The sequence below is a fragment of the Lathamus discolor genome, chromosome 5, assembly GCF_037157495.1.
Source record: "Lathamus discolor isolate bLatDis1 chromosome 5, bLatDis1.hap1, whole genome shotgun sequence".
NCBI lineage: Eukaryota > Metazoa > Chordata > Aves > Psittaciformes > Psittacidae > Lathamus > Lathamus discolor.
This window is the reverse complement of record NC_088888.1, coordinates 125,389,727-125,403,701: the sequence shown is the minus strand read 5'-3', so window position 1 is coordinate 125,403,701 and position 13,975 is coordinate 125,389,727. Positions and strand designations below refer to the sequence as shown.

At 48.8% G+C, this 13,975-nt stretch overlaps 1 protein-coding gene across 3 annotated transcripts in view; it reads right to left on the bottom strand.

The window, feature by feature from the left end:
• RALGAPA2 (Ral GTPase activating protein catalytic subunit alpha 2) overlaps positions 1–13,975 on the bottom strand; it is a 115,788-nt gene that overhangs the window by 65,924 nt on the left and 35,889 nt on the right. For all 3 annotated transcript variants that reach the window (XR_010613416.1, XM_065682595.1, XM_065682597.1), the window contains exons 17-23: positions 10,934–11,071; positions 10,338–10,435; positions 8,109–8,199; positions 7,770–7,946; positions 6,188–6,381; positions 5,633–5,731; positions 5,213–5,368 (exon numbers count right to left, since the gene is read on the bottom strand). Coding sequence is in view for 2 of the 3 variants with exons in the window: in XM_065682595.1 (XP_065538667.1) it covers positions 5,213–5,368; positions 5,633–5,731; positions 6,188–6,381; positions 7,770–7,946; positions 8,109–8,199; positions 10,338–10,435; positions 10,934–11,071 (953 nt within the window). In the remaining variant the exon portion in view is untranslated. The remainder of the gene's footprint in view (positions 1–5,212; positions 5,369–5,632; positions 5,732–6,187; positions 6,382–7,769; positions 7,947–8,108; positions 8,200–10,337; positions 10,436–10,933; positions 11,072–13,975) is intronic.

Below are 13,975 nucleotides of genomic sequence, written 5' to 3'. Positions count from 1 at the left end.
TTTACTGAGAAATGCTTCATTTTAAATCAGCCATCTCTGATGAAAGAGCTGCAGTCAGTTTTCCTCACAAGCTTACCATATAACTGGTGCAGCTTCCCCGCCGTAATTAGGGACAGCACATTTGAAACAGATGACGAGGCTTGTAGACAAGCACAACCTACATTAGTACATCACCGTCTTTATTGGCAGAGTATTTCAGCTAAGTCACCCTTCCGCTACCAAAAGGCACAGAGCTAAAAGCATAGCTGTTAACTCCTCTGCCTGCAGCTGGCTGCATCCTGCACGGCCTGAAATCTAATCACCAGGACATCTGTCAGCTCCTTGGGTCCGGGCTTTGTGGGGTTTCTCTTCCATATTTAAAGTTTGCTCTGCCCTTAACATCACTCAACTAAAAGAAGCCATCAGCACAGCCTCCCTCCTTCGCTGTTAGCTGTCTTTCCATAGGGAATTTCTGACGCCTGGCTTTTTATTACGTTCATTAGTACCTGCTATAAGCATTCTATTCCAGAGTTACTCCGTGAGCCAGTGGAACTGTACATTTATTAAACTTATGTGTTAATACTCACTTTCAGACAGCCTCTGACTACAGAGCAAAGCCTCAGCGGCACGTGCTGTTGAGAGGTTACACAGAGCATCTTCACTGATGCCAAAGCCCTGGTAGCAGGGGGAGAGCTGCTAAAGAAGTGACACCAGACAGCTGTGGGGCTGACACTGAAAACCTGCCTCCAAGGCAGGCCCCTGACTTGCACTGCAGTCTCTGCTCAAACTGGGAGTGGAAATGTGGAGGCAAGACAGCGTCACAGAAATCCACCACTAATTCGAATTATTTAAGTACCAAAAGCACCAGAACTGAGGAATCAGAACTATCTCCAGAGCTACTTTTCTGAAGGTGGGTGAGTAGCGTCAGTAGTATTTTGGGATTATGTTCTGGCACTTTGGTTCTTCAGCAAAAGGAAGGAAGCTATGAAGCAAGGAGATGCTTATGGACTTCACAAAGCTAAAACCACTGCTTGCAGTAAGCACCCGGCAGCGCCAGGACAACAAACCCCCTTTTCTCTCCTCACTCAGTGTGTGCACTGCAGTACCAGGTGTGGTTTAATTTAAAAAGCTTTCCTTATAGTCTAAATTGAAAGACATGTGTGGGTGTAATCAGGGCATGGGGGGAAGGGTTCACCAAGAAGCAGAAGGCAGCTATACCAACCCGAACCACACCAAGCTCCCCTGGGACATAGCCTAAGATTCACACCCCAAAGCATTCCATGATTCTCCATAGCCCAGACAAGGGACTAGGACAACGGGAGGTGACCTCCATCCACTGCCGCACAGCAGGGCAGTGAACATCCACACATGCTGTCCTGCAGACGGGAGGGAGGGAAGGTAGAGCCCCAGTGAACTTCACTGCTAAGGAGCTGCAGGAGAAACCCGGCTCGCTGCAGCAGAACGGCCACTGCTGGCAGCGGAGGAGGAGGAGACCCATCACCCCAGATGGTCACTTGGCCCCTGACCTGAGGCCCCTCGTTGAGCCGGGAGCAGCGACAGCACCAGCCTGGGCTCAGCCCCTTCTCCCACCTGAGGAGGTGATGCAACCGCGGCGCAGAATTGTTCACCTGCCCTCAGAGACGGTGGTTGTCCGGGTGCCGCACACACAAACAGGCGCAGCTCATTACCCACCGTGTCCTAATTGCTGCATCCTGCCCCGAGGGCTAGGGGAGCCTGGTGGAAAACACAGCTCCCAGCACACCTCCCAGCACACCTCCCAGCACACCTCCCAGCACAGCTCACACTGCTCTTTTACACAGCCCCGAGGCAGCCCCACTCGCTGGGATGTTACTGGATAATTCATAACCGTGTTCCAAAGGGACTGGTTTGGGTTCCTGTCAGCACAAAGAGCTACACAACAAAGCAGGAATTTTGTACCCTTAAGGGAGGAGTGGAAACAGAAATACACTGCGGAAAGCAACACTTGTGATGCTAACTACATAAAATAACCAACTATGAACTATACCTAATAGACTAAACTAACTGATAATCACATTCAGGTCAAAGGGGTTTCTGACTGTAATTCATGCAGTGACGCAAAGCTCTTCTAACACAGCCAACGCGTTCTCCTGGGGTTTGTCCACATTCCTCTTGCTTTCCCCAGTAATTCTAAAGTTGCACTAGCGATGCACACCGAAGGAAAACTGCTCCATGAGAGCGTCCCCCCAGTCCTCCTGTTTGTGTTCCTTAAGAGTGAGAAATTCATGCTTCTGCCTAGCACACATAAACATCTGTGCTAAAAGAATCTGCACCACAGCTTATTCTGGTGGGCAACAACTGGAATCCTCGAATTCTGCAATGCTACAAAGCACGGGGATCTGTGTTCCAGGACATCACTCCCTTTTAAAGAGGTTTATCAGGGAAGAGCACGTACCAAAACCCACAAAGTACAAAAATCACAGAATCCTTGCAGCAGGCAGTGCCCTCAGCATCCAAATTACTGGACCAGACTCGACACCCACCCAGCACCTTGAGGCGAATCATGCCCCATCCCTGGCAGTGCTCAAGGCCAGGTTGGACACAGGGGCTTGGAGCAAGCTGCTCCAGTGGAAGGGGTCCCTGCCCGTGGCAGGGGTTGGAGCTGGAGGAGCTTTAAGGTCCCTTCCAACACAAACCAGGCTGGGGTTCTGTGATACTGGAAATACAGAAATAGGCACATGGATTGTGGTTTGTATCAATACATTGCATGAGAATCCAAGCTCCCAAGCACCATGAGCTAATACCTCAACCCATTCCATCGCTAAGGAAAGTAAAACTGGAAGGACAGCAACACAAGAGAAAACTTGTGGTCAAGTGTGCCACCAAGAGGCAAAAGCAGCAAAACAGAGCAAGGCGAGGAGGAACAAAAGAGCAGCATCAGTGTGGAAAATAGCTGGGACAGCCTGGAAGGACGGGCAGCGCGAGGTCTGCCTTCACCGTGCAGTGTCCACCTCTCCATCCTCTTTCACTTTGGGACTGGGGCTCTGCACAAGCACTGAAATAGAGTACGCCCAGCAGCAAGAGCTTAAAGCCTGTGGGACTGCTACTGACACCAAAGTGCGATGAACAGGGTAAAGAGCAGCTCAACAACCTGCTCACATTTCAGAAGTCCCCCAGTTTCTGTGTAGCAAGTGGAAGCCATCAGGTTTGGAAAAAGCAGAGCAACCTCCAGCTTAGGAGAAAGGAGCTGCTGACACTTCCGAACCTGGCTGTTTCATGGAAAGCTGTAGATGAAAACAACTGAAGTCTTACAGGCACTGATACTGCTCATCCCTATGGCCTGTGCTGGCAGTCGCTGCTCTACTGATTCAGGGTCTTTGTATTTTCAAATGTAAAAGTTCGTATTTTGTTTAAATTCAGCCTACCTCAGGCTGTAATGTTTGGTGAGTTGTGTGCTTTATGTGAAAGGATGTAATGCTGAGTGGTTCTTAACACTGACGGGGTCTGATCACAGTAGGTGTTAGCACACAGGGGGGTTGTAGAGGAATGAAGTTACTGTGCTCACCAGGCAGCGTTAAACAGAAATCCGAATGGCATTAGCGGAATGAAGGCGCAACAAGCTCTCGTTACCCCCAGGTTACACCCTGGCAGTGCAGAAAGGGGGGGTTCTGTTTCAGCACTGGCCAGGACTTGGTTTTCCACAAGAAAACCGTCCCCTTTCTACTCCTTTTTTTTTTCCTCTCTTTAAGGGGCGGATTTTCCACTTGCCCTCCCTTGCCGGGGGGGAGCTGGGACTCCCAGCCTGCCACCAGCGGCTGTTCCCCTCTCCACCCCAGGAACAAGGGAGCCGGTGTGGCTCTCCCTGCCGGCCCTCGGCAGAGCAGTGAGCACCGCAGGGTTCCGAGGTGCCCTCTGCCGGCACCGGAGCTCAGCTCTGCCCGGGCTGTCATGTAAGGAGAAACCGCTCTCCTCCAGCTATGAAACCATGGGTGTGTTTTTACATATCCTCTATTCTAAGAGTAGCACTCCGAGCTGTTACACGTATTCAGCCGTTTCTGCAGCCCAGGAATCTCCTTACACCTCAACAGATGAAGTCTCGTCTCCATCTCCCACTGAATGCTTTATTAATGAGGCCAGCCCAGGGCACAGGGACCCAGACACTTACCCTCAGCAGCAGAATGTTCTGGCAGCACCTCTTGGCTCCAGTGGTAAGATAACTTTCTGCCTCAGCCCCCCCTGCACCAGTCAGGAAGAGCGGGTATGTTAAACCTCCCCTGAAGGACTAATCCTGAAGGGCAAAAGTCCGGAGAGGACAACAGAAACTGTAATTTTGAGGAGGTTCTTGCACACAATGCACAAGGCATTCAAAGGGTGTGCGGAGAGCTGACAGTGCTCCTGAGTTAACAGGAAGCTCTTCACAGCCCCTCCTTTACCCAAGATCATGTCTGGCATTTTACCTTGTGCCCGAAGGTACAAACACCCCTAAGGTGAGCTGTGATGGGGTTGTGACTGCATCACAAATACGTACTTGTTAACTGGGGGAGCAATGAGAAACTTATGACTAAGTAATCTAAAGAGAGGTACAGACCAGGCTATACCGGACAATTTCATGCAACAAGTGTCACAAAGCATTGCTTCCTTTCTGCTTCAGATCTTCAAATATGAAAATCACAGAACCCCAGAGTGGTTTGGGTTGAAGGGACCTCAAAGCTCCTCCAGCTCCAACCCCTGCCATGGGCAGGGACCCCTTCCACTGGAGCAGCTTGCTCCAAGCCCCTGTGTCCAGCCTGGCCTTGAGCACTGCCAGGGATGGGGCAGCCACAGCTTCTCTGGGCACCCTGTGCCAGCGCCTCAGCACCCTCACAGGGAAGAGCTTCTGCCTAAGAGCTCAGCTCAGGCTCCCCTCGGGCAGGTTCAAGCCATTCCCCTTGGCCTGTCCCTACAGGCCCTTGTCCCAAGCCCCTCTCCAGGTTCCCTGCAGCCCCTTCAGGCACTGGAGCTGCTCTCAGGTCTCCCCTTCAGGAGCCTTCTCTTCTCCAGGCTGCCCCAGCCCAGCTCTCTCAGCCTGGCTCCAGAGCAGAGCTGCTCCAGCCCTCGCAGCAGCTCCATGGCCTCCTCTGCCCTCGCTCCAACAGCTCCATGTCCCTCCTGTGCTGTTGCCCCAGAGCCCCAACACAAGAACTGTAACACAGAAAACAGACATCTCCATCAGCACACAATAATAAATTCACTTTTTATCAGGGAAAGCTCGTACCTGGTCTTCACTTGTCAAGCCAAGGTGCATCACAAAATAGAAGTGAACCAGGAAATCGGAGTTTGGCAGAACATCTTGTCGCCTCGTCATCATGGCACAGATGAGCCTGTATGCCTGCAGCTTGCCTTCCTTGTACTCGCTTGGCAGGGTGGCTGCCTGAAAAGAGCAAAATCCTTGTATTAATGCTTTTTTCTCAGGTAGCCAGCGAATGCAGAACTGCATCTCCAGCAGATTCTGCATAAAGCAAAGCTGTTCCCTGTATTTGCTACAGGAGATTCAAGTCCAAACAGCCTTTGGAGGGTATTCATCCTCTTAACAGCAGTGGCTGCAACCATTAACAGTAACACAACTGAACATACACACATTCAGTACTGACACAGGAGACAACACCAATGTGTGAGAAGTTTAGAAACCACTTACCTTGAACAACCAAGATGCAAATATCCTGAGAGGAGGAATGAGGACAGGAGGAGAGGGAGTAGACTGATTGTCCACACTTATAGCGAGGTTGTCCCGAATCTAGGGGGGTTTAAAAGAGAAGAGCCAGTAAAACTGATGGCTCCTTATTTCACATTTACTTTCTCATTTTAGTTTGCTTTGTTATTTTGAGGCACTACATTCTGCACTACACAGAGTTCCTACTTCAGCCAAAACCACCAGGAAGGCTATAGGGCTTCCCCATGTTCTAAGTAAATGTTGCCCTTTTAAGTCACAGCATGGGCTTTTGCACCAGTATTCTGTTCTATACCTCTATTTTCTTTGCCACTGTTTCCTCACCCCATATAAATTAGCTGTCTAAATTCGCTTATCGTTGAACAGGTGGATACCTACTGGAAATCACACAGGATTAGCCTTCCTGACAAGAGAATCCTCCAAATCCCATGCTTTTGTTCCAGATGCTAACACTAAATCATCTTTAATGATTTTTAAGCAACAGAAAAACGAGATCAGTAGGTGTAAGCACCATCCACGTACCTTGGCAAGTTTGTACCACAACTCATAGAGATACCCAAACACTTTTGCATGAATTTTAGGTGAATTTATATTGTTCACATCTCCAAGAATTCCCAAGATCCTCCTCCATAACACGGCAGCAGAATCGGGATGCCAACCGATGAGGCTTCCACCAGCAATTATACTGCAGTCATCAGCAAGGAACTCACTGCTGTCTGGAAATCCAACACAGGTCCATTTCCATGAATGAGAAATGCAGTGTCAGCATAAACTGGGTCAGTAAACCAGGAAAACTGCTCCTTTTAACCATTTCCCACCTCTGAAGTTCTCTCTCTCTCCAAATCAGCCCTCTCCTTTCATTGCTCAAGCTAGCACATGGTTCAAAACCGAAACACAGCAGAAAGTGTGGGCTCACGGGCCTTCCACACAGAGGCGATACAGCCACAGAGCAGTTTACATCAGACTGGCCCCCTCAACATTAGGTTTGTTTTACCAGGGAGTTCCAAATGGAACATTCATGCAGTCAGAGAGATTTATTCAACCAATAACTGGCTTTTACAGGTAACATTCCATCATTCAGTTCCAACCTCCCTGCCACGGGCAGGGGCTGCTCTAGTGGAAGGTGTCCCTGCCCGTGGCAGGGCTTGTAACTGGATGAGCTTTAAGGTCCCTTCCAACCCAAACCAGGCTGGGATTCCACAATTCTATGATTTCTGTTTCTAAAAGCCCTTTCTCTTTTAAGATCACACAGTATAAAATGACCTGGAAATGCAAGTGAACAAAGGCCCTAAGAGGGCCTCTTCATCACTGCTAGTGATGAAGAGCATGCTTGGGCATCCTCATTTATGCAGGAACTGTTCCTGAGACTGCAGTATGCAAACAGAGCAGGAGAGCAGGGGGCTGTGAAGACCACCAGGACAATGGGATTTGTCTGCTGGGACAGTACGAGCAGAATTCCATATTGAAGTGGAACTGGTGCTGACAAGAGCCTGCTCTCAGCGCAGCAAGCGCCACACAGCAGCCTGTCTGCAGGCACAACCAGCCCCAGGGGCTCCCAGCAGTGCTCAGCACCCGAGGGGTGGGGGAGAGGCGCAGGAACCCTCTACACAGGCAGAGGGAAGTAACCCCAGGACCCAAAGAGGGTCAGCAAAGTGAAAGCCATTCTAGATGCTTTTATGTTCGTGTGAATCGATTTCTTTAAAAAGCTTTTGGGATATTTTGTTTTGCTTTTTTGCTTCGTTTGTACCTCTCTGCTAAGAAATAAAACCTATTCACTTTATATAGAAATTAAATTAATTTCCTGGGACAGGCTCAGAGAGCACACGTGATCAGCTGTCACAACTCAGCTGATGAGTAGTGATTTGACACAGAAAGCAACCCCATTATTTTCAACCGTTTGATCCTTTTCTGTATCACAGTTTACTGGCACCTAGTTCAGCTTCTGATTATCCAAATTCTTAAACTCTGGGCATTGAAAACTCATTTTTGAATGAGCATTATGAAAGGAACATGATAAATGAAACATACTTTTTATAAGCAAACTGAATTGTGTGAAGTCCTTTGGGAGATCACAGTGTAGAACATGTTCCCTGCAATGCAGTACCTGTCAGGTTCGCGGTGTCCGAGGGGCTAAGCTGAAGCCAGCGAGGGGCATCAGCATCCACACAAACATCTGCTGAGGCATTCACCTCAGGGTCATCTTCAGAAGCTTGCCAGGGGATGAGAGCGATCTCCACCTCGTTGTTGTAGCCAATGGATGTGTCACTGCTGACACTCTCACCTGCGGCAGGAAGGGCATTAACCAGGTCACAAACCCTGTTTGTAACAACTACATTAGCAAAGCACCATGAGAAAAGTGGCCACTACATCTGCAACAAGACAGGACCTGACACTGACGCCAGTTGCTACGCTTCACAAAAAGGCTGTGTGCCTTGGAACTCACTTTTTTCTCTCCCTCTGCAATTCCCATGGGATTGCTGCCAGTCTGCCCTCAAATCCAACTCAGCTGTGCTGCTGCTTCTTCGGACTGGTACCTTTGGAGAAACACATTTATTACAGTTTATTACAGTTTATTATACAGTTTATCTCAGTTTATTACAGTTCTGAGAACCATATCATGTTTTAGCAAATCTAAGCTACATACACAGGTACTAGAAATCAGTTATAATCCAGACAAGATATTTCAATTAATATTTAAACTACCCAAGTATCTCTAAATGACTTAAGGGAACCCAACGGGGGAAGTTTAGATTGGGTATAAGGAGGAAGTTCTTTACTGTGAGGGCAGTGAGGCACTGGAATGGGTTGCCCAGGGAAGCTGTGAATGCTCCATCCCTGGTGGTGTTCAAGGCCAGGTTGGATGAAGCCTTGGGTGGGATGGTTTAGTGTGAGGTGTCCCTGCCCACGGCAGGGGGGTTGGAACTGAATGACCTTAAGGTCCTTTCCAACCCTAACTATTCTATGATTCTGATTGTATGATCATGCTTCCAGTTTCAGCCTTTATCCTCCCTTCCTTAGGCTCAGTTTTCATACCAACAAGCAGGACTTTTTGTCTACGTTTTTCCACAAATCTGAAAAGACTGAACACAGAAAAGTATCAATAATCTTCCAGGGAGGAATCAGCATCATCTCTTCTGTCAGAGCATTATCCTGCTGCAAGACAACCCATGAAAAGACACCCCATCCTTTGTTCACCTCCTCCTCCTTCACCACATGGGTTTAGAGATACTTGCTGAAAACTCTTCAGACCATTTTCTGCTTATACACAACACTGCTCTGTCCCTGCACATCACTGGTTTTCTTTACACCTGGCAGGTCACCTTCCAATTCACATCTCCATGGCACCTGTAATGGCAGAACTTAACACCAAGCCCCAACACAAAGCCCCTTGGGGCACACTGGATCTAACTGCTGAAGGAATCTCTACTCTCGAGAGTAGAAAAAATTAAATTCCTCAACTCAGGTAATATTTGTGACATTCCATTTTGAGATTTGCAATGATTAGTGTTACCAGTTTCAAATAAATGTATGCATCTCTTAGAGCAATTCCTGACCCCCTGGCCAGACATTAATCCATTCATTCTTTCTGCCTATATCTGAGGAATTCTTGCCCCCAGAGAGACACCTGGCTTTAGAAATCATCATGGCATTATCTAACACCGCAGCTGGAGACACCCGCCCGTCACTCCCAGGCGATGCCCGCTTGTGGTGCTGCCTGCCAGGCTGCAGTGCTCTCTCTGCCCTGGTGACCGGCTCCCAGGGATGGTGGTGTTTCAGTGGGCTGTGACCTGAGCTCCGCCTGGCTCGTGCGGTACCTCAGCAAGCTACACAGTGAGTACGTGGCCACAGCCCAGCTCCCGCTTGCAGAGAGGCAGCACCCGCCTGGAAGTGCTCTGTAACAGGTTCATGTTTCGTTGCCCCCCCCCCCCGAGCTCACTTCTCTCCCTCTCCCCTCCACCAGGCACAGCAGATGGGGGTTTCCTTCCTCTCTGAGACACCTGGCTACTCCTGAAGCAATGAATGAAAGCACCCTGCAGAAAACGGCTCCTTTGCTTTCTAGAGCAATTACTGGCATTTCCAAGTCTAGACATACGGGAGAGCCACGGTCCAAAGACGAGATTCAGCCTGAAGCCCTCCATGCCACACTGCATTACACTTCCACCGGGATGATCAGCCCCAGCCATCATTATTTCTGCCATTTATTCCAAAGTTGCATTAAAAATTTATGAAGCTTTCCTGTCCTGATGGTAACTTGCACAACCCTCTGCAGTACACAGCTGGTGACACAAATGGTGCTGGAGGAGAGCACTTCCCCCAGTACTTTAAACCATGAAACATTTATTCCAGTGCACGGTAGCTCTGTAATAGCCATGAATTATTTACACTTTAAAAGTTATTAACTTCTTGTTTATATTTAATATAAAAAGCACAGAAGTCTTGCATAAACCTGCGATACAGGCATCACCTCAGCCCGCAGACACAACTGACAAGGTGGGGAGAGGCAGAACGCTCACATCACCCAACTACAGCACGATTCCAGGCTCCAAACTAGAGATGTGATTCATGCCTTTTCACACTGGCAGTTGCTGCAGTTTCTGAACACTAAAACCACCTCACTAGAAATGAAACATCGTTAGGCTCTCCTCAATGGTTACTTCCTGTTTTGCCTTACTTGCTCAGCTTCGTGTTCCTTCTTTGCGCATCCCTTATTTTCCTGAACGCATTTGGAGTCTGCAGAAGCGGAATTATGAGGAGCTCCAGCCTTTTTACCTACAAGAAACACAGGCATTTGTGGGACCAAAGCACATAGCAAAGCACGAGCACTTCAGTTACGTTTACATGTCACTTGTGTCTATAGCTCAGGGAAGTAATACACTACAACACAACACAAGGTGTTTTGGAAGATCCTTGATAAGCATAACCTACCTGATGGAACAGCAAAGTTGTTCTCTTGAAGACAAAATTTAAATGCAAGCCAGATTAAAAGGAATAAATGTCAAGAGTTACACACAAACTGCACACGTTTAAAGGTTTCTTTGTTCACTGCCTTGCTTTATAAAGGTCGTGTCCTGCATTTGGGTCTGTAACTTCTTACCAGTGGTTGTTTCAACAAGACACCAATGATGTATTTACTAAGAAACCAAGATAAAAACACATCTTAGAACAGGGCCGGAAAGCAAAGCAGGTAAGAGCAGCACTTATGGGGCTGGACAAGGCCCCACACTTCCTCTTCAGAGGTGCAGCATCGCTGCGGTCTATAGGAATTACCTTGGAGAAAATCAGGTGGGAACTGCTCTGTGATGTCCGAGGTGCTGCTGCTCCGAGGCAGCTCCTGCTCTTGCTCTGCAAACAGGCCCGAGGCTTCTGCTCCCACTGGATTTTCCAGCTGCTGGGATTCTTCCACTTCTGGTGATTTAACACAGAACATTCGCACACCTCAGAATGACGCGCCCGGGTGAACGCCTTACCCAAGGCAGCTATATCAGAAGTTCAGTACCTATTCAAATGCATTCAAACTTCCCCAGTGCCACAGCTGGAACGGCCCTCCCAGTCACAGAGGTTATCGTTTAGGTTTTATACACTATCCTTAGAAAAACGTAACGTTTCCAGAGGGGTGTCAGAGCGGTGCCAGTGGTGAAAGGGCCATAAAAGGGACAGAAATGGCTTTGGGTTCAGAGCGCACGAGGAGGGGTGGGAGCCATGGGAACAAAGCTGGTTTCCAGTGCTAGAGCCCCGCACAAGACGCTGCTCCTTCTGGAACAGGACAGAGGAGAAGCTGCAACACTGCTAGAGATGCAGCGTGCGGGACACGGCTGTGCTGACCGACCTGTCCATGAGGACGGGAGGGCGACAATAAAAAAGGCAACAATTCAGACAGGGTAAAAGCGACCTGAGGTTTCTGAGGGCAAACTGCATCCGGCAGCTTTCTGTTGTGACTGCAAATGAGAAATCAAAGAGAAGAGAAAGGGGCATGAAAATTCAAGTGAGAAAGTGAACTGACAGAGTGCGGAAGGAGCATCAAGAGCTCCTGAGGTGAGCTCGCAACTCAGTGCTAGCAGAAATGCATTTCTCTGAGCACTGGGGTGGGGGCAAAGACAGCAACATTCGGGATCTAATATGTTCCCATTCACAGAACCCCAGCCTGGTTTGGGTTGAAGGGACCTTAAAGCTCCTCCAGCTCCAACCCCTGCCACGGGCAGGGACCCCTTCCACTGGAGCAGCTTGCTCCAAGCCCCTGTGTCCAACCTGGCCTTGAGCACTGCCAGGGATGGGGCAGCCACAGCTTCTCTGGGCACCCTGTGCCAGCGCCTCAGCACCCTCACAGGGAAGAGCTTCTGCCTAAGAGCTCAGCTCAGTCTCCCCTCGGGCAGGTTCAAGCCATTCCCCTTGGCCTGGCCCTACAGGCCCTTGTCCCAAGCCCCTCTCCAGTTAGGGCTGGAAAAGACCTTAAGTTCATCCAGTTCCACCCCCCCTGCCACGGACAGGGACACCTCACACTAAACCATCCCACCCAAGGCTTCGTCCAACCTGGCCTTGAACACTGCCAGGGATGGAGCACTCACAGCCTCCCTGGGCAACCCATTCCAGTGCCTCACCACCCTCACAGGAAAGAATTTCCTCCTTAGATCCAATCTAAACTTCCCCTGTTTAAGTTTGAACCCATCACCCCTCGTCCTGTCACTACAGTCCCTGACAAAGAGTCCCTCCCCAGCATCCCTATGGGCCAGCCCCCTTCAGGTACTGGAAGGCTGCTATGAGGTCCCCGCGCAGCCTTCTCTTCTCCAGGCTGAACAGCCCCAACTTCCTCAGCCTGTCTTCATACGGGAGGTGCTCCAGTCCCTGATCATCCTCGTGGCCTCCTCTGGACTTGTTCCAACAGTTCCATGTCCTTTCTATGTTGAGGACACCAGAACAAATAACCAATTCAATTCAGTAGCTGGAACAACTTCAGCTCAAACCCTGCTTAGGGCTCGAGTCAGAAACCCCTCTCAGGAGGTTAAATGCAGGAGGGGACAAAGTCACTTTCAGAGGTTCCCCAGCTGAAAGCAGAAAGAAAGAAGAGCCTGCTCAGAGGAGGAGCAAGATGGCTGCTCCACCAGCACCCTGGCTAGGGGCAGGATGAGTGCCCTCCAGCCAAGCACTCTGTGCTCACTTTTATTCAGCTGTGTCTGGGCTCCAGCACAGAGCTCAGCTCAGGAGGTGCATGCTTAGGGCTTGCTCCAGCTTCAGTTGTCACAACAGCAAGTCCCACTCCTTGGGAACTCCAGGGTTTACTGTACTTGAGCAGAAATACACCCACTTGGGTCTAAATAACACTAAACGCCCATATCTGGACTGCTGCCTTTAGTGTTTGCTTCCCTTACCCTTAGTATATTTAGTCTGCACTTCAATTAAAACTTTAACAACTGCTTGGAAACCTTCCATAAATCAAGTAATAAAAAGTGTAAGCATGAATAAAAGGATTTCTTTATTAAGAACTGAATTCTGATTCATGGTAATTTTTAATATTAAAAAGAACAAAACTTGCATTGCTTGCAGTACTGCAGACCTTTGAGGGAAATCAAACACTACCTGAGAACTAAGAGGCACAGGCAAATCTTTTACATTTGCTTCTGGAATCAGTAATTACAGAAAGAATTCTACAGAAGGAATAAGGCCATGTTTATAAGCATGGATCTGGGACTGTGTAACAGAGTGAATGAGATTTTTCTGTTAAATCAAGTAGCTCAACCAGCTGCATTCCTCTGCATATTGTGCTTGCACCAGCTCACACCTTCAAGCAGTTTCTGCAGTAGTTCTTCAGTGACAGTTACTGATGCTGAATCCAGTGCCCCACTAACAAAAAGCTACAAGTAGGCACTGTTTGCACCCTCTGTAACTGTGAAAAAGGACAAGTTATGCTCCCATTAAACTTGCTCATCTCTTAATGGCTAGCACTATTAGTCAACACCATGTTTTGAACAGCTCTGACGTGTGAGAAACAGAACCAGGGCAACACATCTCATTCCACACCACTAAAGACAGACGGGGAACAGACAGACAGCAGTTTAAAATATAAAGAACATTTATATAAAAGGTGATTTCAAGTACAGTACCTGACAGTCTGTGAGAGCAAGAAGTGTAAGAGATACCAGGTAAGAGAGAGCTCACAGTGTGAAGCAGGAGAGGGACGCTTTTAGTAGCTGGCAAAGCCTCATAAAGGTGCACACAGTTGCTGATAGACTGGCTGCGCTTGGCTTCCAGGGAGAAATAAAGCAAGAATTAGGTCAGAAACAGTAAGGAAATATTTGGGGTTCTGAATGTTGTGAT